Source organism: Odontesthes bonariensis, chromosome 16 (genome assembly GCF_027942865.1).
Source record: "Odontesthes bonariensis isolate fOdoBon6 chromosome 16, fOdoBon6.hap1, whole genome shotgun sequence".
NCBI lineage: Eukaryota > Metazoa > Chordata > Actinopteri > Atheriniformes > Atherinopsidae > Odontesthes > Odontesthes bonariensis.
Window position 1 is genome coordinate 2,208,961 of NC_134521.1, and position 25,001 is coordinate 2,233,961.

The following is a 25,001-nucleotide window of genomic DNA, read 5'->3' on the forward strand; positions in this document are numbered from 1 at the left end:
AGTACTCAGAGTACAGAGTAGCCTGTTAAAAACAGGCTGTTCATCTTTAATTTCCCCTCCTTTTAATAACATAATATACTAAGTATATTCATCTCTATCATTTTGAGTTTAAACTCTGAACGGGCCAAAGGACAGCGCCAGCTTCCCCAACACCTCGGGGACTTTTTGGTTGGTGCTGTGGACAGCTAACCAGCTAACTGGGGCTATGTAGCTCATTGGGGGAAAATCTGTCTTTGCACAAACTCAATGTTTGTTATTCATTACGCTGTATGAGCACATTCCTCTCTGCTGGCAAACACATTCTTACGTGAATAGTTTTGGTAAAAAAAGTCACCTGATCTTGACCTGTCAGTGTTTACCTGGCAGGACGTTACCTCCCTCCTCCTCACACCTCTTTTTTTCGGCTATATAAATCTCTCAGGTTTGCAGGGGACACAGTCGAGGTGTGCAGATTTCCAGAGAAAGAATGAAGATCGCTCTGTTTCTCCCGCTGCTTCTTGTGGTCTGCGCCGTCTGCTCCGTCTCCACGGATCAGACGGAGGCGTTGGCACTCCAGAAGTCATTTTCACCGGACGTCCATGCTGCTCTGAGAGAGATTGTCGCCTCGTTGACCAAACAGAGGCTGCAGCTCAGGTCCCTAAAAAAAGAGAGTGCAGGTACAGTAATGAAGGAATTCAGGAGCCACAGCTGTGTTACATTGATATCAGTATTTTTCTGGGTGAAAAAAGATTCCAGAGAATTGAAGAAAATTTTAAATTTGAAAAGCCGTTAATGCTGTTTTTTTTTCGTCACATGCAGCAAACTCTGAGAGACAGGAAGCTGAAATCGAGAAGCTGAAGAAGCAGCTGGAAGGTAACGTCACAGCTCTGATTAATCCAATCAAACTTTGAACTTTTAGGCTGAAATATGTTTAGCTGTCAAATTATTGTTTTTATGGATAATTTTTTTATCACTTTGCCACAGCTTTGATGAAAGTGTGACTCAACATGTCTTTTTACATGAAGCTGTATGACATCCCATATCAGCAACATCATTTATGAACATTTTCTTACTCCCTGCTGCGTCCTGTGAGCAGGGCTGGACTGGGACCAAAAAATGGCCCGGGCATTTTTGGCCATGGCGGCCCACCATGAATATTTATACGATCACACAAGTAATCTCATCACTTTCTGTGAAAAATGCAATTAAATCCTAACAAAAATATTATATTCATTTAAATAAATCTCCTCACCTTAAAAAAGCATTTTTTTCATTAAATCGCTCTTCTCTGCCACTCGGTCCATCACTGTGTCAGTATCAAGGGACACAAGAACAGCTTTCTCGGTGGCCATCAACATGAAGGCTTCCAGTTTGCTGGCAGAAAGGCAACTCCTCAGTCTGTGTTTGATGTAGCGGAGGGTTGAAAATGACCGAGGCAGGAATATAAATTATGTATTTCTCCGGTTACCTACCAATCCATTTCAGCAAAGCAATGTTTCACTAATATTACATGGGCAACTGTAACCTGTAACACCTGCAAACAATCAAATCAAAATCAAATCAAATTTATTTATATAGCACATTTCATGTACAAACAGTTCAAAGTGCTTTACATAAAATAAAAGCATTGCAGCAGGGAGTGCAAGAAGCATTAAAAATACATAAAAGAATATAAAAAGAAACAAATAAAATCATTTAAATGAATTTAAAAACAGGCAACAGTCTAGATAAGTTAAAAGATATTTCATGCATAGACACATGAGAACAGAAATGTCTTTAACCTGGATTTAAAAATGTCTACATTTGCTGAAAGTTTAATCTCCACTGGCAGTTTGTTCCACTTGTTAGCAGCATAACAGCTAAATGCTGCTTCTCCATGTTTAGTCTGGACTCTGGACTGAACCAGCTGACCTGAGTCCTTGGATCTAAGAGCTCTGCTGGGTTTATATTCTCTGAACATATCACAGATGTATTTTGGGCCTAAACCGTTCTGGGATTTGTAAACCATCAGCAGGCTTTTAAAATCTATTCTGTGACTGACTGGAAGCCAGAGTAAAGATTTTAATGCTGCTGTGATGTGTTCAGATCTCTTAGTCCGGGTTAAAACTCTAGCAGCAGCGTTCTGGATGAGCTGCAGATGTTTAATGCTCTTTTTGGGAAGTCCAGTTAAAAGAGCATTACAGTAATCGAGTCTACTGGAGATGAATGCATGGATGAGTTTCTCCTGGTCTTTTTGGGAGAGGAAACCTTTAATTCTGTTGATGTTTCTGAGGTGGTAAAAAGCTGCCTTGGTGACAGCTTTGATGTGGCTGCTGAAAGTCAGATCTGAGTCTATCAACACTCCGAGGTTACGAACCTGGTCAGTGATTGTAAGGTTCCGAGTCTCAAGATATTTACCAACGCTGACCCTCTTCTCTTTGCTACCAAACAGAATGATCTCAGTTTTGTCTTCATTTAATTGTAGAAAATTCTCTCTCATCCAGGTGTTTACTTCCTCCAGACACTGACACAGTACGTCTGCTGGGCTGCACTCGTCCGGTGACAGAGACACATAAAGTTGTGTATCGTCTGCATAACTGTGATAATTGATGTTAAAGTTCTGCAATATCTGACCCAAAGGGAGCATATACAAGTTAAACAGAAGAGGTCCAAGAATTGACCCCTGGGGGACTCCACAAGTCATGGCCACTCGCTCAGATTCATAGCTGCCAACTGTAACAAAATAACTCCGGCCTTCTAAGTAGGACCTGAACCAGTTAAGGACCGCTCCAGAAAGTCCAACCCAGTTTTCCAGCCTGTGCAACAGGATTCTGTGATCTACAGTATCAAACGCAGCGCTGAGGTCCAACAGGACCAGGACTGAAACATTACCAGAATCAGTATTCAACCTGATGTCGTTTAACAATATAGTTATAACAAGCTAAAAAAACACTGAACACTTTGGTGTCTACATGAAAGTGTCATAAACATTAGTGACACACTTGATATCTATGACTGATGTCATTGGGTATTTGCAATATCTGCACACCAGTCAACTTTACATAAGCCTACAAAATCGAATGGCACTAGATACTAGGGATGGGAATTGATGAGATTTTTACGATTCCATTTCCATTTTCGATTCTGCTTAATGATTCGGTTCTTTATCGATTCTCATTTGGAGAAAAAGGACAACAAACCGGTCGATTAGCATCAACTTTGTTTAGTTTAGAAGTAACACGAGTCATGACCTCACAAACCCAACAACGGTGAGGTCCACATTGGTCTATCATGGCCTGGGTAATTTAACTCTTCCTGCTCTGGTGAAAGGAGAAGCTGGAGGTAGAGGTGAACTGGGGGTAGTACCACCAGCCTCTGGCTCTGAGCCAGTCAGGCTCTGTCTCTCATGATTTCATCTAAATGTAATGCCTGAGAAGGCATTCATTTAACCTTAACCGTTACTAACAGCAGCTTTTACAATGAGGCAAATGGCGCTAACATGATAGGCAGTGTTTGTTAGTTAGTTAGTGACCTGCAGTGTTAGCCGAGGACATGCTAACGTTGCTAACGTTGTTGGGTTCAGATTCACCGACGTTAGTCCAGAGCAGATCGAAAATGCGACATTCATTCATAGTTATTGCATGTTGGTAGTATTTCCTCCCTTTGGTGAAATATTCACTTTGCAAGTTGCCCTGTTGTCGTCTTTTTTAGGGATGTGTAACCAAACTTTCGAGCGTTTGTACCGCTTGGGCGCCATGTTTACTGTTGGCTGCGCTGGACTCGCCACGCAACGTTGCGTGGTGACGTCATTCGCGCCCACTGGAATCGATAAGGGAATCGTTTGCAAAATCGCCGAACGATTCCAAGGAATTGAAACACTGGGAACCGGTTCTCAACAAGAACGTGTCTAGTAGGGATGGGAATCCCTACTAGACACGATATAGCCTTACCTACATTAATGATGGTTTAAGTACTGTAATGCTAATGACAGGCGCATGTCACTTTTACACCTTCAGATAAAGTAAATCTACTCATAGCATTAGTTGAAAATAAAGACTGAATGATCTCTGTGACAGAAACGTGCACACACCACAGTAGTGATGGGATTTTCGGCTCTTTTTCGAGATGTGGCTCTAATGGCTCTTCTTACTGTGGAGAGCCGGCTCTTTCGGCTCCCAAACGGCTCCCCATATATCCCCGTCTAGCACTGGCAGAAGCAGAGCAAAACGCGCAAGGAGAGGGAGAGTGAGGGGGAGGGGAGAGACAGCGAGGCACCGGTCTGAAGGACAAAAAAACGATGTGTGGAAAAAACTGTCGGCTCTGTGGCACTTGCAGAGCACAAGCGCAACAGCGACAGGGAGGCGGAGAGACAGCGAGATACTGAAAGAAAAAAAATGGCTCCCATTGTAGAGCCGGTTCCTGTCGTTCACTTCAAAGAGCCGGCTCTTAGAGCCGGCATTGCCCGGTAAGCCCTATAGCCAGTCCATGCCTGCTGGTGAGCCGAGTTCCAGCCTCGTTTTGGTGTTGATGAAGGTAGTCCGGCTAGTTGGCTGGGGTTTAAAAAATAAAGCGTTTTGCTTCTCAAAACAATATGCGTTCAACAGAGTAATACATTTGCATCACAAAATGGTTCTCCAGGAAAAAGTCAGACCTCACAATCGCTTGGCGCTATTTTCTCTCCCTTCGTATCACTGCCTGCTGAGCAGACCGAGCAGCAAACACCGTAACAGGCGCAGCTATCGCTAGGTGGCTGAACGCACTGATATGAAGGTAGAGAGAAAATAGGGCCAAGCGATTGTGAGGTCTGACTTTTTCCTGGAGAACCATTCTGTGATGCAAATGTATTACTCTGTTGAACGCATATTGTTCTGAGAAGCAAAACGCTTTATTTTTTAAACCCCAGCCAACTAGCCGGACTACCTTCATCAACACCAAAACGAGGCTGGAACTCTGCTCACAGGACGCAGCAGGGGGTAAGAAGATGTTCAGAAATGATGTTGCTGATATGGGATGTTATACAGCTTCATGTCAGAAGAGGTAAACTGTCCCTTTAAATTCTGATATCTTGTTTTTAACAGTCACTCAGGTGGCTTTCTCAGCTTCTCTGCTGGCTGACGGCCACAAACATCTTGGACCCTTTAACATTTTTACTACGTTGGTCTTCAGAAATGTCGTAACAAACATTGGAAATGCCTACAACCAACACACAGGTAACAACCTACATCACAACCAGTCTGACCAAATTTGATTTATCATTTAACAACATCAACAAACATCCTGCAGGTATTTTCACTGCACCGGTGAAAGGAGCCTACCACTTTGAGTGGTACGTATATGGAAATGGTGGCCATGAACCTGCAGGCGCCGTGTTGATGAGAAACGGAGAGAGAATCTTTATCGCATATGAACATCAGCCGTCCCATGTTACAAGTTCTTCTAATAGTGCCACACTGCTGCTGGAGAGTGGAGATCATGTATTTGTACAACAGTGGGGTCATACAAAAATATTTGACAATGAAAATCACCACATAACCTTCAGCGGCCATCTGCTGTTCACCGTGTGAGAGAAACAGTTTCTCTGTTTCTGAAAGATGATCTGCAGGTTCCTGTTGTCCTTAATCATATTAAACTGACATTTATCTGATCATCTGGAATCAAAATAACCCTGTCTCCAAATCTGCATCAAAATGCAAATAATGATGAATATAAATGGAAAATATGGATGTTTTATTACTTCTCATGATTCAAAGTGATTCTTTTTCTGATTCTCAGTTTTCTCAATCAAGAATAAATGTGTCTGCAGCAACGTCTGAGAATATTTCTTCATTTGTTTCAAACATACACGTCAACAGAGTGGAATCAGAAAATCAAATGTAGCATCAGAGTAATGTGAGGAAACATCTTTCCCATAGAGAGATCCAGGTGGTGGAATTTATCAATTTAACATAAAGGAGTCAACTAATTTTTACTTTTTATCTAATAATCATAACTTTTTATGAAAGCAGGGCTGACTAATCAGGCAGATCTGAAATCACAAGAATATTTATTTACTAATTAAATAATTGATACACCATTAAAAATCTAATGGATATGAAAACTTAAGTTGGTAAATCTAAAAACGGTGTCTTTAAATAAAACACATACTATAGTGCAGAGTATTTTAGAATGGGTTTATTAAAGGAAAGATGCTGAATGCTGTGTTTATATGTTTCAGTTTTAAACACCAACAAGCTTAAAGCGTAACATCGAAGCTATTAGAGACCTTTGTAGGAAAGTTATTTATAGGAAAAGGACTTTTTCATGAACAATTGTAACTAGTTTACTTTTAAGTTTTATTAGTTCACATTTCTTTCTCAACATTTTTGACTCTTTCAACAATATGGAGATGATAAAGATTTCTTGGTGATCAGAATCCCTCTGGCTGTAAACCAAGCATATGTGGCAGCACCACCATGTGGACGGATTCAGTAGACCTCCACTGAGTGCATAATTCAGCTTGGTGGCTGCTTTGCTCTCAAACCTGAGCTGTAGCTGCCGTTGCTTCTCCTGTAGGGAGCGCCGCAATAATTCCATTAAGTTTTTATACATTTTTAAGCCAAACTTACAATACGCAGCAGAATTATATATATTTATTTATATGTAAGCTATTTCTATGAGCCCTGAATGGTGGGGTGTTTGAGCAGGGAAACGTACCATTCTGTAAGACCTTTTATTTAGTAAGAAAGACCGCAACTAGTTCTGTGGTTAACCTGTAACTGAAGGTGAGGATTAAAGGTGGCCGCTGTTCGAGCCAGCGAATGTTGAACTGGTTCTTATGTGTACCTCAATATATCAAGTCAAGAAGACCATCGGTTACATGTGTATATATATATATATATATATATATGTGTTATATATGTGTTTGACCTTCTGGAGGAGCTGTGGACTTCTTGATTCATCCAGAATTCGTAAGCTACATTTATCTTGTGTACCATTTAGCTTTTTGCTAGATTTTTGCTAAATCTTTGCTAAATCTTTGCTAGATTTTGACTGCTAAAAAGTAAATTTGCTGTAGGCTTGTTTTTCACTGTGTGATAACAGCCCCATTGAAACTAGCTTCAGGCCTGAGTGGCCACTTGTCTTTTAATCTGTGGGAGGGGTCTGCACTCCTGCAGACAATCAGCAATTAGTGAATCAGTACAAAGCAACTCCTGTTGTTGGAAGCGTCAGCTTTCAAGCGAAGGCTGTCATACAAAGGCACTTGACTTTTTCAAGTCCGACTTCCTCAAGGACGATTTTCATCTGGACGGTCCCTGTAAGTTTAAAGTACCATTTTTCAAGAAACCATGTGCTTCATGCCCGTTCTCTCCTCTCGGTCTTGGCGCCCACGCAGATACAGGGTCAGACCCAGAGGCCGGGACCCCACTAACCTCATCCACCCTTCTCTCTCTACTCATGTTGAGCAAGTGGTGGCAGGGGGGCTGTGGAACTGCCAGTCTGCTGTGCAGAAGGCTGAGTTTATCTCAGGTTATGCATCCATGCTCTTCCTTAACTTTCTTGCTCTTACAGAGACCTGGATCACCCCAGAAAACACTGCCACGCCCGCAGCTCTGTCTGATATGTACTCTTTCTCTCACACTCCCAGAGCTGCGAGGCGGGGCGGTGGTACTGGCCTGCTGATTTCCAAGGACTGGAAATACTCTCTTTGTTCCCTCTTGCAATTCTCTCCCTCCTCCTTTGAATTTCATGCTGTCACTGTCTCTCACCCAGTCAGGCTCACCATCGCTGTAGTTTATCGACCACCAGGCCCTACTGGGGACTTCCTGGAGGAGCTGGACACTCTTGTGTCTCACTTCCCTGATGATGGCTCCGGCCTCACCCTTCTCGGTGACTTCAACATCCAGACAGAGAAGCTTCACCCTCTTGTTTCTCTTCTCTCCTCCTTCGACCTAGCTCTCTCCCCATCTCCTCCTACCCACAAGGCTGGCAACATACTGTGCCTTATCTTCACCAGACACTGTTCTAGCGCCAACCTCTCTGTCACTCCTCTTCATCTCTCTGACCACTACTTCATGTCCTACACCCTCTCCCTCTCTTCTCCTCCCTCCCGACCTCCCCCCACCCACTTGGTATCTTCTCGTCCCAATCTCCGCTCTCTCTCCCCCACTGACTTCTCCTCTTCTGTTCTCTCTGCTCTGCCTGCCCCTGAATCTTTTTCTCTTCTTTCCCCTGACACTTCTACTGATCTTCTTCTCTCCACCCTGTCCTCCTCTCTGGACAAACTCTGTCCCCTCACCTCCAGGCCTGCACGCTCAGCTCCACCTGCCCCTTGGCTGTCGGACTCAATGCGTACTGAGAGGCGGAGCGTGAGGGCGGCCGAGCGCAAATGGAGGAAAAGTAAACTTCCTGAAGACCTTCTTGCCTTCCAGTCCTTGCTTTCCACTTTTTCCTCCTCTCTCTTTGCTGCAAAAACTGCCTTCTTCTGTAACAAAATTCAAACTTCTGCTTCCAACCCCAAAAAACTCTTCCAAACTTTCTCATCCCTCCTCCAACCCCCATCCCCTCTCCCCTCCTCCTCCCTCCTCCCTGACGATTTCGCCGACTTCTTTGACAAGAAGGTTAACGATATCCGATCTTCCTTCCCTCACCTCCCAGCTGTCCACACCACCCACACCTGCCGCCCTCCCACTCCTCCCTCCCTACCACCTTCTCCCTCACCTCCCTCTCTGTCCCACTTCTCTCCCCTCTCTGCAAATGAGGTCCTCCACCTTGTAACATCCAGCTGCCCCACCACATGTTCCCTTGCCCCAGTCCCTTCCCCTCTCCTTCATTCTGCTGCACCTGATCTTCTTCCTTACCTGACCCACCTCATTAACACGTCTTTGACATCAGGCTCTTTTCCTTCTGCTTTCAGGACTGCCAGAGTCAGTAGTCTCTTCTAAAGAAACCAGCTCTTGACCCTTCAGAGATCAAGAATTACAGACCGGTATCCCTTCTACCCTTTCTGTCCAAAACTCTTGAACGTGCTGTCTTCAAACAACTGTCCTCTTACCTCCACCAGAACAACCTCTTGGATCCCTACCAGTCCGGGTTCAAGGTGGGCCACTCAACTGAGACGGCCCTCCTAGCAGTAACTGAGTCACTCCAAACTGCTCGAGCTAACTCTCTCTCCTCTGTCCTGATTCTCCTGGACCTGTCTGCAGCATTTGACACAGTGAACCACCACATCCTTCTCTCTACCCTGGAGGGAATGGGGGTTTCTGGCTCTGCACTCTCCATGTTCTCATCCTACCTGACAGATCGCTTCTACCAGGTCACACTGAGAGTGTCTGTGTCGAAGCTACGTAGGCTCACCACTGGGGTTCCCCAAGGTTCGGTCCTGGGTCCTCTTCTTTTCTCCCTCTACACATCATCTCTTGGTTCTGTCATCCACTCCCATAACTTTTCCTACCACTGCTATGCAGACGACACCCAGCTGATTCTGTCTTTTCCCCCTTCTGACACCCAAGTGGAAGCACGCATTTCTGCGTGCCTGGCAGACATCTCGGGGTGGATGTCGATGCACCACCTTAAGCTCAACCTGGACAAGACTGAGCTGGTGTTTCTCCCGGGGAAGGGCTGCCCATTCAGAGACCTGGCCATCACCATGGATGACTCTGTGGTGACATCAACCCGGACCGCGAGGAATCTGGGTGTGACCCTGGACGACGAACTGTCGTTCTCGCCAAACATCGCATCAGTGACCCGTTCCTGCCGATTCCTCCTCTACAACATCCGGAGGATTCGCCCCTTCCTCACCGACAAGGCAGCACAGGTGCTCATCCAGGCTCTGGTCATCTCCCACCTGGACTACTGCAACTCCCTCCTTGCTGGCGCCCCGGCTTCTGCCATCAGACCTCTGGAGCTGGTTCAGAAAGCTGCTGCTCGTCTGGTGTTCAACCTCCCCAAGTTCTCCCACACCACTCCCCTTCTCCGCTCTCTACACTGGCTCCCTGTAGCTGCAGCATCCAGTTTAAGACTCTGGTGCTGGCCTACAGGGCAGTGGAAGGAACAGCTCCTTCATACCTCCAGGCTATGGTCAAGCCCTACACCCCCGCCCGACCACTTCGCTCTGCGGCCACTAGGCGCCTGGCTGCCCCGTCACTCAGGGGTCCCTGCGCACGATCGACACGGTCACGGCTTTTCTCTGTTCTGGCACCCCGATCTCCCGACTGATGTCAGGACAGCTGAGTCGCTGCCCATCTTTCGCCGTTGGCTGAAAGAAAAACTACCCTGATCCGCCCTCTTAGGACAGCACCTGCGCCGTCCTAGTTCCTTACGCAATTATTGTTTCCTCCACCACTGGCACCCTCTATATTTTCATTACCCCCTACCCGAACCAGGGTTTGAATCCCATTCCTGCTTTTCTTACCTCTTTTATTTCTTCCCCTACCCGAACCAGGGTTTGCATCCCCACCCCGCTGTGACTGGTGTGCAGTTGGTGAGAGGCTGGTTGGTTATCGCACTTACTCTAGCACTAGTTTTGCTCTTAGCTGTTTGGTATTAGAAGGAAATGCACTTATGATTTCTTGTGACCTGAAGTTCTTTTGCCTACCGATGTTGAACGCACTTATTGTAAGTCGCTTTGGTTAAAAGCGTCTGCAAAATGACCGTAATGTAATGTAATATATATTTATGTATATATATATATTACATACATATACAAGGTTTGTTTTACAGTTTTTTCTGATTACTAAAGTTCAATTTTCGCAACTTTGGCTGCTTTTGCAAAACTCTACACACAACTACAAGAACTTCACACCAATCTAGCCAAGCATTGTAGATACATTGCAAAATCAAACTAAGGTTGAAAAACATTATACACCTTTGTAAAAATTGCATTTTTGTGGCAAATCATTCACACAACCTATCATTTTGATTAACACGCCCACACTGCAACTACACACAAATGGTATGAATGATACACACATTCGGCTTGTGCTTTTCTTTGCATAATGTAAATCAATTTTACATCATACTTTTATCATGAATACGTTTGATATAAACACACAGGGAATCACTTCAATCATGACTGTTTATTTACATTCACCAAAACAAACTAAACATATTTTTTTACATGTAAATAAAAACACAAGAAAACTCAATACAAGTGTACTGAAAACAAAAGGAAGTTACTGAAAACCCAGACGCCTTGCTGGATCTGGCCACAAGATTTCATCAACGTCACATGCTATGTCTTCAAGTGCAAGACAGCGGGGAAAGTATCGCCTTGCATGGCGTATCCAGCCCTGACGTGCTGCCTGGTCAATATCCCCACATGCCTCCTCCATTGCCTGTAGCAGGGCCATACGCTGCTGGGGATTACGCTCATAGACCCCCCATCGCCAGGCAGAGAAGAACTCCTCGATGGCATTGAGGAAAGGAGAGTAAGGTGGGAGGTTGAGGATAGTGAAATGTGGATGATCCTGACACCAGTTACGGACTGCAGCAGATCTGTGAAAGCTAACATTGTCCCATATTACGACATATCTTGTTTGGTGTGCTCGATGTGCATTTGTGAGGATGGCATTTAGCTGGTTGAGGAATGCAATGATGAGGTCTGTCTTGTACGGGCCCAGTGTGGCATGATGGTGAAGGACACCGTTCTGGCTGATCGCAGCACACATTGTTATGTTGCCCCCCCTCTGCCCTGGCACATTTGTAATGGCACGCTGTCCGATGACATTCCTGCCCCGTCTTCTTGTTTTAGTGAGGTTGAACCCTGCTTCATCCACAAATATGAGCTCATGGCCCATGGCATCTGCCTCTAGCGCCATTACTCTCTGAAAAAGAAAAAACAAAGAAAATACATACACTTCAGTATGTAAAAGGACCATGTATACACTTCTGAATTCAACACCAATACTGTTGCTTACCTGCACATATTCACAACGCAGTTGCTTTACTCGTTCTGAAGGGCACTCTGTAGACCTGCTTCATGCAAATTTTGTTTCTGCCAAGTAAGCGTGATATTGCTGAGATGCTCACAGTATTTACATTTGCAAAAGTTGTGTCATCTTCAATTACACGCTGCTGAATTTCACGCAGCCTTATAGTATTGTTCGCCATCACCATATTCACAATGTGGATCTCCTGCTCAGGTGTGAACAGTCTTTCTCTGCCCCCAGCTCTCGGAATTCTAGCAATTCTGTAAAGTAGCAATGGCATCATTTGTACATTACTGTATTTTACATATTACAGAAGTATACATATTGTCTAACATGTACACTGTATTTCTATGTACAGATTGCAAGTAGGCCTATACTGCAATGTTGAAATGAAGTATGAAATGTATAGAGTATGAAATGACTCTACATACCGGTTCTCAGTGCGAAATGTTCTGATTATGCTTGCTACAGTGTAGCGGCTCAGATTGGGTTGAACCCTTTCTCCAGCTTCCCTGTAGCTCATGCCATGGTTGATGACATGGTCAACCAATGTGGCCCTTATGTCATCTGTAATTATGTGTCTTTGTCTCCTTCCTCGTCCTCTTGCTCCTTGGGCCCCTCGTCCTCTTCCTAAGACTTCATTTTCTTGTCTCGGTCCATGTTGTCCTCTCCCTCTTATTTCTTCACGTCCTCTGCCTCGTCCTCCTCTGATCCTCACTCTTCCGACAAGTCTTTCTCCAAGGTGAAGTGATTATCTAAATTTGTGTCCACCTGTCACATGTTGTCTAATAATTAGTAGTATAGTGTACAAAATATCCATTAATGTGTATAGTTTTTCTAGGAGTGTGTTCATCATTTGGAAATTGTGTGTAAAGCAGTGAGTTGTGTTTACAGTTATGCAAAAAGAGTGTTGTGCAATGGATTGCTTTGGTACATTTTGCAAACTGTGCTTTCTAACATTTCAAACTCAGTGCAAATCAGTTTTTGTGCTTACAATTTTGCTACATTGGTGAAATGTTTGTGTATATGTGTGAAGAGTTCCGCTTAAACAGCCAAAGTTACAAAAAACGTGCTTTAGCGAACAGAAAAAACTGTAATAAAGGGGGTTTTGTTGGGAAGCGTTGACGCTCCGTAATGTGAAACTCCGCCCACTGTCCTCCTTTACGTCCGCAGTTCAGAGATAAACACAGAGGCTTCGGGGGTTAAACTCATCCGAAACCCGCTAAAAACAACCCAACGGCTCTTTTCAGAGCCACCCACCTTTACCTGAAGAGCTCAAACCTGCTGTTCAGGTTCATTTATGTGGAAACACGTTTTAAGCAGACCTCGACAAATAAATCTTCTGGTCCTTTAGTAATAAACAGTAGCAGTAACGGTGCGTTCACACCAGACACGGTCGGGCGACGCGATTACATACAAAGTCAATGCAAAGACGCGATTAGACGCGGATTCGAGCCGGCGGCGCGATGAGGCGCGGTGGGGAGCGGTGAGGAGCGCTGGCCGCCGCGCGAGTGAAAATATGCGATTCGCGCGAGTTCAAAAAAATCCTACTTTGGCGAAATATTCGCGCCAGACAGCCTATCAGCGTTGAGATTCTGGACGACAGTGACGTGGAGACAGATGGACAGGCGCTGTCTGTGACATGCAGATGGGACTGCAGATGGAAATTAGCTTCTAAGCTACAATCTGGTGCAGGTCATCTCTTTACAAATTAATGTACTTTGCACATGGTCCCTGACTAAATAAAATAAAAAAATTAAATCACCGCCTTCTCCAGGAGTTCCGTCTGGATGACGGCCGCCTCCAGCGGCACCCCAGGCCCACCAGGACCCAGCCCGACGACCCGCTCGGGAGGACCGGCGCCGCGATCTCTCGGCAGGACACCAACCACAGGCGCCCCGCAGCTGAAACGGAGCCGCGGCCCAGCTGCGGAGCGCCTGCAGCCGGCGTCCCGCTGAGAGATCGCGGCACCGATCCTCCCGTGGCGGCCGCTTCCAGCGGTGTTTCGGGCTCGCCGGGACCCAGTTTGGTGGCCTGCTCGGGAGGATCGGTGCCGTGATCTCTCGGCGGGACGCCGGCTGCAGGCGCCGGTCCTCCCGAGCGGGTCGTCAGGCTGGGTCCTGGTGGGCCTGGGGTGCCGCTGGAGGCGGCCGTCATCCAGACGCAACTCCTGGAGAAGGCGATGAAATTTTCCGAGCTGAATGCACCACCGGATGATGTCACTGATCCAGACACGACGGCGTGTGCGTTTCAGACGAATCTCGGACTGCCACAGCAGGTACAAGGACGCGATCAGCCATGGATAGCCTCTTGAGCTATTCACTCGTTTTTTACTCGCGCGAAAGAGGCGTTTGAGGCGATGGAATTTAATTTACACCTGCGGCAACGATCGCGCGATGAAGGCGGTGCGAATATTCGCATCGCGTTTGGTGTGAACGCACCGTAACAGAAATATCTCCAATTTACTCTAAATAATAATTTAGTCCTGGTCTCAACTGCACTTAATCCTGTGAAGCCTGAAGTACCTAAAATGGAAGCTTAAAGGTCCCATGGCATGAAAATTTCACTCAGAGGTTTTTTAGCCTTAAAATGAGTTCCTCTAGCCTCCTTAAGTCACCCCAGTGGGTAGAAATTGCGAAATGTATTCAGTAAGCAGTACAGCATTTCCTCCATGTTTTGAAAAGAGCGCATCCAAGTGTCTCAGTGATTCACGGCCCCTGGTTTGACGTCATGCCAGGATGAGCTGATCAAAATTCCCCACGCCCTCTCTCCGCCACGCCCTCTGTCTCCACCCACTGCTGGTAAACTACCTGTATTACCTTACCCCCCCCAACTCATGTGGAGTAGACCTAGACTCGCCAAAGAAGAAGAAGACTCGCCAGTTACGACCGAAGACAGAAGATACAGCAATGGCTTCCAAACGACTTTACCATGCGAAATGTACTGTGCCAGGATGTGAAGATGAAGAGAAGAGTCTGTTTGCGCTTCCATCCTCTGACCCTTTGAAAACGGAATGGCTTAATTTCATTTACGCGGGACAGGTGCCCATGCATGTCCCAAAGAGCGTCAATGTTTGCGCGACACATTTCACAGAGGAATGCTTTCACAACTTGGGACAGTACAGGGCACGTTTTGCCCTACACCTGAAGTTGAAGCCTGGATCAGTGCCAAGCCTTGCCGGTCCATCAGCTACCCACACCGATCAAGTAAGTCATAATTATTTGCTAGCCGCTGGCTACTTTATGGGTGCCAGCTAACTAGCCAACATTAGCTGTGGAGGTATTTATCCATGAAACCTACACTGCGCTACAAAACCAATACTCTGTTAAACTGGTTAGATTTGGAAAATTGGTTGTAAAACAAGACATTTGTCTTTTGACCAAGTATCTTACGTGTAGAGGACTACATACAGCATGAATACTTAGGTAAGCAAGTCTAGTTATTGGCATGTTCTGCGGCTTGATACTTGTCTGTTACACGGAAAATGACGCCCGACGAAAACAATTCAGATTTTGTAAGCCTTTCTTTCGATTGGTGACTTTATATTTTGAAAGCATTTGTTACGGTTTGGTGACTTTTTTTTTTTATAACGTCGTTTCTGCGTCTTTCGTGTGGGATACGCGATCGGTTGTTGTGGCTGGGTGAAGGGTAGGGATGTTTAGCAAACGTTTGCTGACTTCCCTCGAACATACACCATTATGTATCTGTCAATTCGAACACAGTTTTGACTTCAAATCTGTCGTGACTCGTCAGTTTATCACGAGTGTAATGCTCGGCTTTCGAACCATGAGATGTGTGCTCTCTGTCTGCATCAGGTTCACTCTTCACTGGTGTAGCAGTCACAGTGCCGTGTGGATTAAGAGTTTTTCAAACTTTGACAAAACCAACATTCCTGTGGGGGATGTTTACGTATGTGGATATAAACCAGATCTTCATTTTCTTTCCACAAAGGAAAAAGAGACAGAAACTGCCTAATTTACAACACCCTTAAGAGCTTTTGGGGAGTCGAACTCACTCTTGGAAAAGTGGGAGACTTACTATCTTATCTAGACCATAACTCGAAAGTTGACACTTTAACACCGCTTTTCACCAGCAAACCGACCAGATGGCTACACATGAACTGAGAAGACTCACTTTTAGTCAAATCTTAAAACTATATTAAATGTGTTTGATAACCGTGTACAATTTCTTTCAGGTTTCCAGCTTGATCACAAGACGCATATAGAGACAATTTGTACGATTCTGGCTTAAATATTGACAAAGAACTGATTTTGGTGGAAAACGCCCAACCTGCCTGATGGAACCACATTGCCCCCTAGTGGTCTGCAGTGTTGATTAGTTGAACATTTAAATCCCAGAGGACTCAGTAAAATGGACAATGTATATGCAACAATTTAACTTCTAACGATGTCCCTTCGGTATCTATTTGGTATTTGTTTAGTGTCCCCATTGTTAACACAGAAAATGAATATTCTATGGCTCACTATTCATATGTCACGATTTCATAGATATTCATCTGAATTTTGAAAGTCATAATTGTCTTTATCATGTGTGTTATTTTGATGTCTTTATATTACAAGTCTATGTTATATCTTTAATCTGCATATCTTAACAAGATGTGGTGTTTTCAGAATCACCGAGACAAATGTTCTATGAGATGGGAGTAATGGAGAAACACAGAGTTCTTTGTCTCATCCAGAAATCCCCCTATAGCACAGATCACCTTACAGAGACATGCACACAGTTCAAGCATGTCATTGGCTGAAAAAGTAGTGTAAGCCCCGCCTCCGAGAGTCAAAACCTGGAACCCGGGAAAAACACGCTCTCTTGTGCTCTGGCTCTCTGGCTCTCTTGCTTCCTGCCTCTTGTTCCAGAAGGGTTCCAACACAGAGTTTCAGAAGGAAGAAAAGAGAAGAACAATGGAGAATTGATCAGATGAGTTGCTCAGAGAGATTTGAAGAGCACGGAAAGATGAGAGTATGAGCCGTGGAGAAGACGACGGAAGGGAGGAAGGAGAAGGACGGAGCAGGACCCAAAGAAAGAGGAGAGGATGAAGCCCTCCATGACCAAAGAAGGACCCAAAGAAAGACGAGGAAGACCCGAACAAAGAAACAGATTGAAATACTCTGAAGATGCACGTTTTACGTGTTTTTGTTCGTCCCTCGCCATCCACGTCCTTCTACGTCGCACGTTCTAACCTCCGCTGTTTCACGCCATCATCACCTTTTTCTACCAAGAAGCCAACGCCAAGCAACCTTTTATTAATCTTCTGTGAACTTAAGTTCACTTCATCAGAGAAAGCAGCAACGGACCAACTCTGACACAACGATGGATTTGATCATCCCACAGTAAAGCCCTCGACATCATCGTCCCCGTTTCCCTGTGAAGAGAAGCAACTGAGAAGCTAAAAAGGTCAGCCACCACAGCCAGGAAGGCCCAGAGAGCGGAAGAGAAGTCCCCTCGGACCCCGCGTGGCCGCTGCCGTGTTCCGAGCTGACTAAGCAGAACTTCAGCACAGTAAGACCGACCCGTTTTCACCTTAAAGTGGGTTTGATGGATGTCTCGAGGCTTTCACAGAATGATACATTAATCCGAAATGTCAGTATTTAGCTTCAAATAGTCAGCCAACCCAAACTATTTGAATACATCCAGTATCTCCCCATTCCCCATATTTTATTTTATATTCACTAAGTGTTTTATATAATCACCCATATTCCATGCATCTCCTGTTTGTTTAAAGGTTCATGTCTAAGATCATATCATTGTAATAAACAGCTCATATATCTATATATATGTTATAATCACAGATTGTGTCGTATGCTTTCTTTACGTAATGTCTGTCCAACCAAACGAGAACTTCACGAAAGTAGCGAGATATGAGACTGATTATTAATTGATTATTAATTGATTATTAATTTAACATACCAGGATCGTAAGATTTTAACAGTCGTCCTCCCTGGACTGTAACTTAAAGCAAGTTTAAACATCAGCGAGGTGGTGCCCTAATTTCGAGGTTTAAGGATATTAAGACAGTGAGAACGTCTTATAAATCCTTATATTTAATACGTATATAAATACCCGGTAACGCTACACTGGCCAGCACATCAAGTGCTCACGTCCAGACATCCCGGACCAGGGATTTCTTACTCACTGTAGTGCTTTCATCCACCAGGATAGACACCTTGGGCTTTGTACGCCTGATACTGGACATTAGGGATTTCTTCATCTCTTCAGCAATAAAATGAACAATGTCAGTGCATAACACATTACTGTGGAGGAATCTGCCCATGTTGAGCCCATTGAGTGTTTGTAAGTCTATGAGGCCCGGGTGATCTGTAAAAGGTCGGTTATTTTTGGCAATATAATATGCCGTTCTGAAGACCTTTTCAGTTGTGCTTAACTTTTCTTGCTGTGCTCTGAGAAAACTGTCTTCTAATGAAGCCTCAGGTGTTTTCTGATAAACTGACTGAGCCAGCTTGTGACTGTGGGAGGTTTTGTGATCATGTAGTTTTTTTCTCAATGATTTCATTTGCTTATCTTTTGTGTTTCCATAAGGAGTTACTCTGGCATTTTGCCATTCAGAAGAAAAGGAATGCCTTATGGGTCCTGACTTAAAAACTCCTGCTGAAGCTGCATCCCTACAAACCTCAGATCCTAGGGCTTTATTTGAAACATAAATGAAAGGGAATTTGGTCTTGAAGTGTTCATATTGTTTTAAATTCCAGCATATTGGCAAATTGCTGCTGGAGGGGTCTGTAGCTGGACCTGCTCTGGTTCTGGAGGGGTCTGTAGCTGGACCTGCTCTGGTTCTGGAGGGGTCTGTAGCTGGACCTGCACTTACTCCTTTGCTGCTCCTGACAGCAAAAATGCATACAATATGATGGTTACCAATTCTAAACACAGGTTTTAGGAATTTATAATCCAATGTAATAAATATGGCTAGTTTTTTTTTTTTGCCAAAATGACCTCAACATACCCACTGAAAAAGTCCCTCAGTGTCCGCTTCATTCTCAGAGTTACAGCTTCTGAACAGAAAAATCAAGTTAAATACCAATGTATGTGGGGGTGGTCCACTATGCACTGGCTCACAAACTTGAATGTAGTTAAAATCAACATGAGCTACAGTACAGAATGAAAAGGAATTGAGCTACTGTTGAGTTGTAAATGCATGTGATGTAGTTATCCCATAATATACTCTGTTTGTTGTATTGATCAAGAGTGTAAGCAAAGTATGCCTTGTTCATTTGTGTTAAGGTCGTAAAAATTCCTTGTTAGTGTCAAGGATGTGGTTGTAGAGAGGGGAGGACACGGATGCGGACTTATAAAGAAAAAGGTGATTTATTAACAAAAAACAAAGTACAAACAAAAGGCGCGGCTAAGCCGGATTCAGAACACGTGACTGTGGAAAAACAAAAACACTTGGCAGGGCATAGAATAAATAGGTACTTAACTTGGACGAAAACTTGGCGTGGAAACTAACAGCAACACAGTAACAGTACCAGTGACATCAACAAAGATCCGGCAAAACTGAAAGGTGAGGCAGGAAACTAAATAGGGAGTGAGGGTGATTGGGGAGTGAGTGCAGCTGAGGGAAAAAACACAGGTGAAGTGAGTGAACTAATGACCTGAGTGAGGGGGAAAAACAATGACAAAACTGAAAAGCAAAGCCTGGACATGATACGAACATCAAAACTTAACCTAAAATAAAACTCAAGTCCATGGCATGACAGAGCCCCCCCCTCAAGGGGCGGATCCCAGACGCCCCTAAAAAGTCTGAGGGTGGGAGGGAGGGGCTCGAAGCCGGTCATACGGGGAACCATAACCGGGCGTGGTACCGGCTTCGGGCAGCAGGAGGCAGTGGTCTGGCGGACGCCCAGACCGCAGACGGCGTAGCCGGAACAGGCGGTGGTCTGGCGGACGCCCAGACCGCAGACGGCGTAGCAGGAGACGGCGGTGGTCTGGCGGACGCCCAGACTTCCGTCGGCGTGGCAGCAGGCGGTGATCCGGCGGACGCCCGGACCCCCCGTGGCGTGGCAGCAGGAAGCGGTGGTCTGGCGGGCGGCCAGACATCCCGTGGCGTGGCAGCAGGAAGCGGTGGTCTGGCGGGCGGCCAGACATCCCGTGGCGTGGCAGCAGGAGGTGGTGGTCTGGCGGGCGGCCAGACATCCCGTGGCGTGGCAGCAGGGGGTGGGGACCGTCCCACGGTCGGACGGACCTCCGACGGGGGGGGAGCCCCCCCTTCAAAGGATGGATCCCAGACATCCCAAAAGTCCGGGGGTGGGAGGGAGGGGCTCGAACCAGTGAGTCCATGGGCCCCATGGGCCCTGAGGCTTGGTCGGGCTCTGCCGCCTTATGGTCAGGCCCGGAGGCCTCTTGGTCGTGGTCAGGCCCTGTGGCCTCTTGGTCAGGCCCTGTGGCCTCTTGGTCAGGCCCTGTGGCCTCGTGGTCAGGCCCTGTGGCCTCGTGGTCAGGCCCTGTGGCCTCGTGGTCAGGCCCTGTGGCCTCGTGGTCAGGCCCTATGGCCTCGTGGTCGTGGTCAGGCCCTATGGCCTCGTGGTCGTGGTCAGGCTCTAAAGCCTCGTGGTCAGGCTCTAAAGCCTCGTGGTCAGGCCCTGTGGCCTCGTGGTCGTGGTCAGGCTCTAAAGCCTCGTGGTCAGGCTCTAAAGCCTCGTGGTCAGGCCCTGTGGCCTCTTGGTCGTGGTCAGGCTCTAAAGCCTCGTGGTCAGGCTCTGCCAGCTCTGGAACGGCTGGGGCCGGGGCCAGCTCTGGAACCGCTGGGGCCGGGGCCAGCTCTGGAACCGCTGGGGCCGGGGCCAGCTCTGGAACCGCTGGGGCCGGGGCCAGCTCTGGAACCGCTGGGGCCGGGGCCAGCTCTGGAACCGCTGGGGCCGGGGCCAGCTCTGGAACCGCTGGGGCCGGGGCCAGCTCTGGAACCGCTGGGGCCGGGGCCAGCTCTGGAACCGCTGGGGCCGGGGCCAGCTCTGGAACCGCTGGGGCCGGGGCCAGCTCTGGAACCGCTGGGGCCGGGGCCAGCTCAGGAACCGCTGGGGCCGGGGCCAGCTCTGGAACCGCTGGGGCCGGGGCCAGCTCTGGAACCGCTGGGGCCGGGGCCAGCTCTGGAACCGCTGGGGCCGGGGCCAGCTCAGGAACCGCTGGGGCCGGGGCCAGCTCTGGAACGGCTGGGGCCGGGGACTGGGATGCTGGAGTGGTGAGGGAGGGTGTGTACAGCGCGGCTACCTTCTGTGGCTCCATGCCAAAGATATCCAGCATGGCAGCGCGCTGTACACACCTCACCTCTTCCCAGATGTGTGTCACTCCTGACATGTGCAGGAGGACCTGCTTCTGTAAAAAAAAGTCAATGAGCTCATTGGAAGAGTTCAGTTTCTCCCAGGAGGTGCAGCTCGATCCCGCTAGGCACCAGAAGTCCCCAGCCAGCTCCCAGAAGGCAGTGTAGTCCGCCGCGTCCATTTCTGGCCGGATCTTTCTGTCAAGGATGTGGTTGTAGAGAGGGGAGGACACGGATGCGGACTTATAAAGAAAAGGGTGATTTATTAACAAAAAACAAAGTACAAACAAAAGGCGCGGCTAAGCCGGATTCAGAACACGTGACTGTGGAAAAACAAAAACACTTGGCAGGGCATAGAATAAATAGGTACTTAACTTGGACGAAAACATGGCGTGGAAACATGGCGTGGAAACATGACGTGGAAACTAACAGCAACACAGTAACAGTACCAGTGACATCAACAAAGATCCGGCAAAACTGAAAGGTGAGGCAGGAAACTAAATAGGGAGTGAGGGTGATTGGGGAGTGAGTGCAGCTGAGGGAAAAAACACAGGTGAAGTGAGTGAACTAATGACCTGAGTGAGGGGGAAAAACAATGACAAAACTGAAAAGCAAAGCCTGGACATGATACGAACATCAAAACTTAACCTAAAATAAAACTCAAGTCCATGGCATGACAGTTAGGAATGCGGCCTGAAACTGGATCCCCCTGTCCTGTGTTTTGAGATGTTTGTAATTGGATACTCTTTTCTTTGTCTCCTTGTTGTACACACCCATTTCCTAAATAAATTGGAGGAGGCGATGAGGAGCAGTTTAGAATTGATCAGGACGAAGCTGTGAAGGCTGTCTCCTCATCGGTTCTCCTCATGAGTTAAAAAGTCCTATAACGTCTCTCTCGCTTCTTTATAAATTTGTAGGTATTTGAACCTGACATTTAATTGGTCCTTCGAGCCGGATACCAAGAGATCTGATGATTCCAGCGGGCGAGGTAGAATCCAGTAAGACCGTGCACGGCTAAGAACTCTAGTGAGTTCTTTAGATCCTTTTTCCAGGACTGGAGGTCGGCCTGCCCACTGGAATCTGAGGATTGACGGGAAAAAATCCGTGAAAGAAGGCTAGAGACAACGTTGTAGGTGAGTATGTTTAAACTTAAAAAGAGAAGCGTGAACGAGGGTTCAGCGCGTAAAAAAACCCTGTAATCCTAGGCACTGACAGGTAAACGCCTGTTGGGAACGGGGCCCGACGAATACCCGCGAGGACTGCGGGGTCCTGCGTTGACAGACGCGAAAAAATTCCGTACGTGTGAATGTGAATGTGTGCAAGGAGAGTGAAAATATCATTCGATATTTTTCCCCTCATAAAATACAGCAGGAGTGTAAACAGAGAGCCTCTTTTGGATGCAAAGGCAAGAATTTTCCACTCAAATAGAGTTGAAGTGAAAGTTACCAAAAGAGGAGATTTATCTCTGCCCTGCTGAATAAAAATAACCAGTTATTAGAACACCCTAGGTGTTGAAAAGCTGGACCAAATTTTCAAAATGGGAAACGGGGGAAGTAAACAGTAAAAAAGAAAGTGTCTATAAAGAAGATAAAGAAGCAAAGAAGATAAATTGTGCATAGAACAGATATTATGCAAAGATTGATAATTCATAGGAAAACAGGATCCTGATAAAATTGAATTCCTTCCAAAAAGAGTAAAAATATGGATTTAATGGTAGCTTAAATACACAAAAATTAGTTGTGCTGCAGGATGAAGTTATAACAAAGAAAAAAGGTTGGCCAAATAAAAAAAAAATAAATAAAAATAAAAAAAATAAAAAAAACTGGCGAGTCAGAGTGGGTTGGTGCATGTTACTGACTGACTAAATTAGTTCAGAAATAATACTGAACTGACTAGAGACTCGACGGAGAAACTTAGAACTGACTTCTCCACTGAATGATATCTGACTGACGTTGACGGCAATGATAACTTTTTAAGACTGGACAGACTCCGACTGACAATTACTTTAAAGAAATTCTGCTTTGGGAAGGAGAGTTTGGACTGTTTTAGTGATTCCTAGAGTATTTACATATAGTAAATATAGTTATATAGTTATGTAAACTTTTGTGGAAGCTCTAATATAAATAAATTAAAAGACAGTCCATGCCCATGGTTTTATGAGATTAATTAAATTAAATCAGCAAAGTGAACTATTGATTTAAAATTATATATTATCAGGGATATAACGAGGAAGAGAAGGAAGGCATGGAGAATGTAACATTTCTGGTTGATTAAAAAATAAATAAATAGCGAGCCTCTCAGCTCCTCTTATTCCTCCTCATTCCGGTTTTGGTGCATGAAGCAGAGGAGGGGGGGGTCACAGGAGCAGGGGGTCAAGACAGGAATTGTATAGCATTACTAAATTAAATAGCAAGACTAGAAGACCCTGAAGTTTCAGTTGAATTACCAAGATTTGTTTCTGAATGGAGACATAAAACCAGAAATTCAGCTGATAGATAATAAAGATTAAAGGACAGATTGTTGTGAAAAGGACAGAGGAAATCAAGGCAGGAGATTTCTTTGTTCTTATCACGTCATTATTTTTTTTAACATTAGATCTGCTAGACAAAGATCCAGCTAATACAATAACAGCCACAGCCCTATTAACTGAAGGGAATGTCTTCCAGATTACAAGATATATCTTAGTGAGGCCTGGCATGTTACCTTTTTGGTATAAAAATAATGAATATCAGAAAAAACAATTAAAAAGAGTAGCTCGCAGACAAAATAAATAAATTAAAAGAGAGTGGAGACCATTGCATGTCTCAGTAAGCAAAGCAAAAAATCAGAAATGGGAGGATCTGGGTACAGGAAAAATAGCTACAGACTAAAATAAAATAGAATTAGAAATAAAAAAAAAATAAAAAAAGAAAGACCTCTGACTCAGAAGACGCATTCCTGAGCAGAGGCCCTCATAAATTAGGGTCAGAAAGACCTACTGATGTTAGACAGATAACAGAAAAACTCTGCCTGTTCAGATGAGTGCTAAAACAGATATTAGACAGAATCCATTAAAACAGGATGCTAAAGATGGAATAAAACCAGTTATTGAAGATTTAATAAAAGCAGGTGTTATAGTTCCGTGTAATGATTCACCATGTAATACACCAATATTAAGAAAACAGGCCTCATCTATTGGATGGAGGATGGTGCAGGATTTAAGAGCTGTAAATCAAGCTGTAGTACAGAGGGCTAAATGAGTCCCTACGCTTTGCTGAATGCATTCAGAGGAGGACAGAGAGACAATGGATAAAGATGGGTTTTTGCACTGAAATTGATTGTCAGGGCAAGATATGTAACATTAGCTGCTCTGGCTGATGTAACATCTTGCTCAAGGATGTTTAAGTGGTTTTGATGGAAAAAGTATGTAGGGGAAGGTAGAAGAAAATGGTTTCTGTATGTGTATACAAGATGTTTTGGTTATTGAGATGGACACAAAAGAGAAAGTGGCAACATTGTTGCCAAGAACTTCATGTAATTAAAAGAAACAAATGATGTCATTCTTAGGACTGACAAATTACTGCAGAGCCTGGATTCCAAATTTTGCAGAAATAACAGCACCATTTGAATAAACTAATGTATGAAGAAACACTGAAAATGTCCTCTGTCCTCAAATAGATACCAGAAGAATTTGCGAAATTAAAAAAAAAAGAAGTTAGTCTCCAGTATAGCATTAGCATTGCCAGACTACAGCAAACCTCTTATTCAGATGGTAGACTGCAAAGGTCATTTTATGACCTCAGTGTTAACACAGCAGCATGGAGCAAAGCTGAAACCAATAGCTTATTTTTCATCTAAACTAGATACTGTGG

At 45.4% G+C, this 25,001-nt stretch overlaps 1 protein-coding gene across 1 annotated transcript in view; it reads left to right on the plus strand.

The window, feature by feature from the left end:
* Nucleotides 1-451: 451 nt before the first annotated feature.
* The window catches only part of LOC142401833 (complement C1q tumor necrosis factor-related protein 3-like), a 52,692-nt gene continuing 28,142 nt past the window's right edge, over nt 452-25,001 (plus strand). Inside the window, exons 1-2 of the mRNA XM_075487297.1 lie at nt 452-656; nt 799-852. Coding sequence (XP_075343412.1) covers nt 467-656; nt 799-852 — 244 coding nt within the window. The 5' untranslated portion in view covers nt 452-466. The remainder of the gene's footprint in view (nt 657-798; nt 853-25,001) is intronic.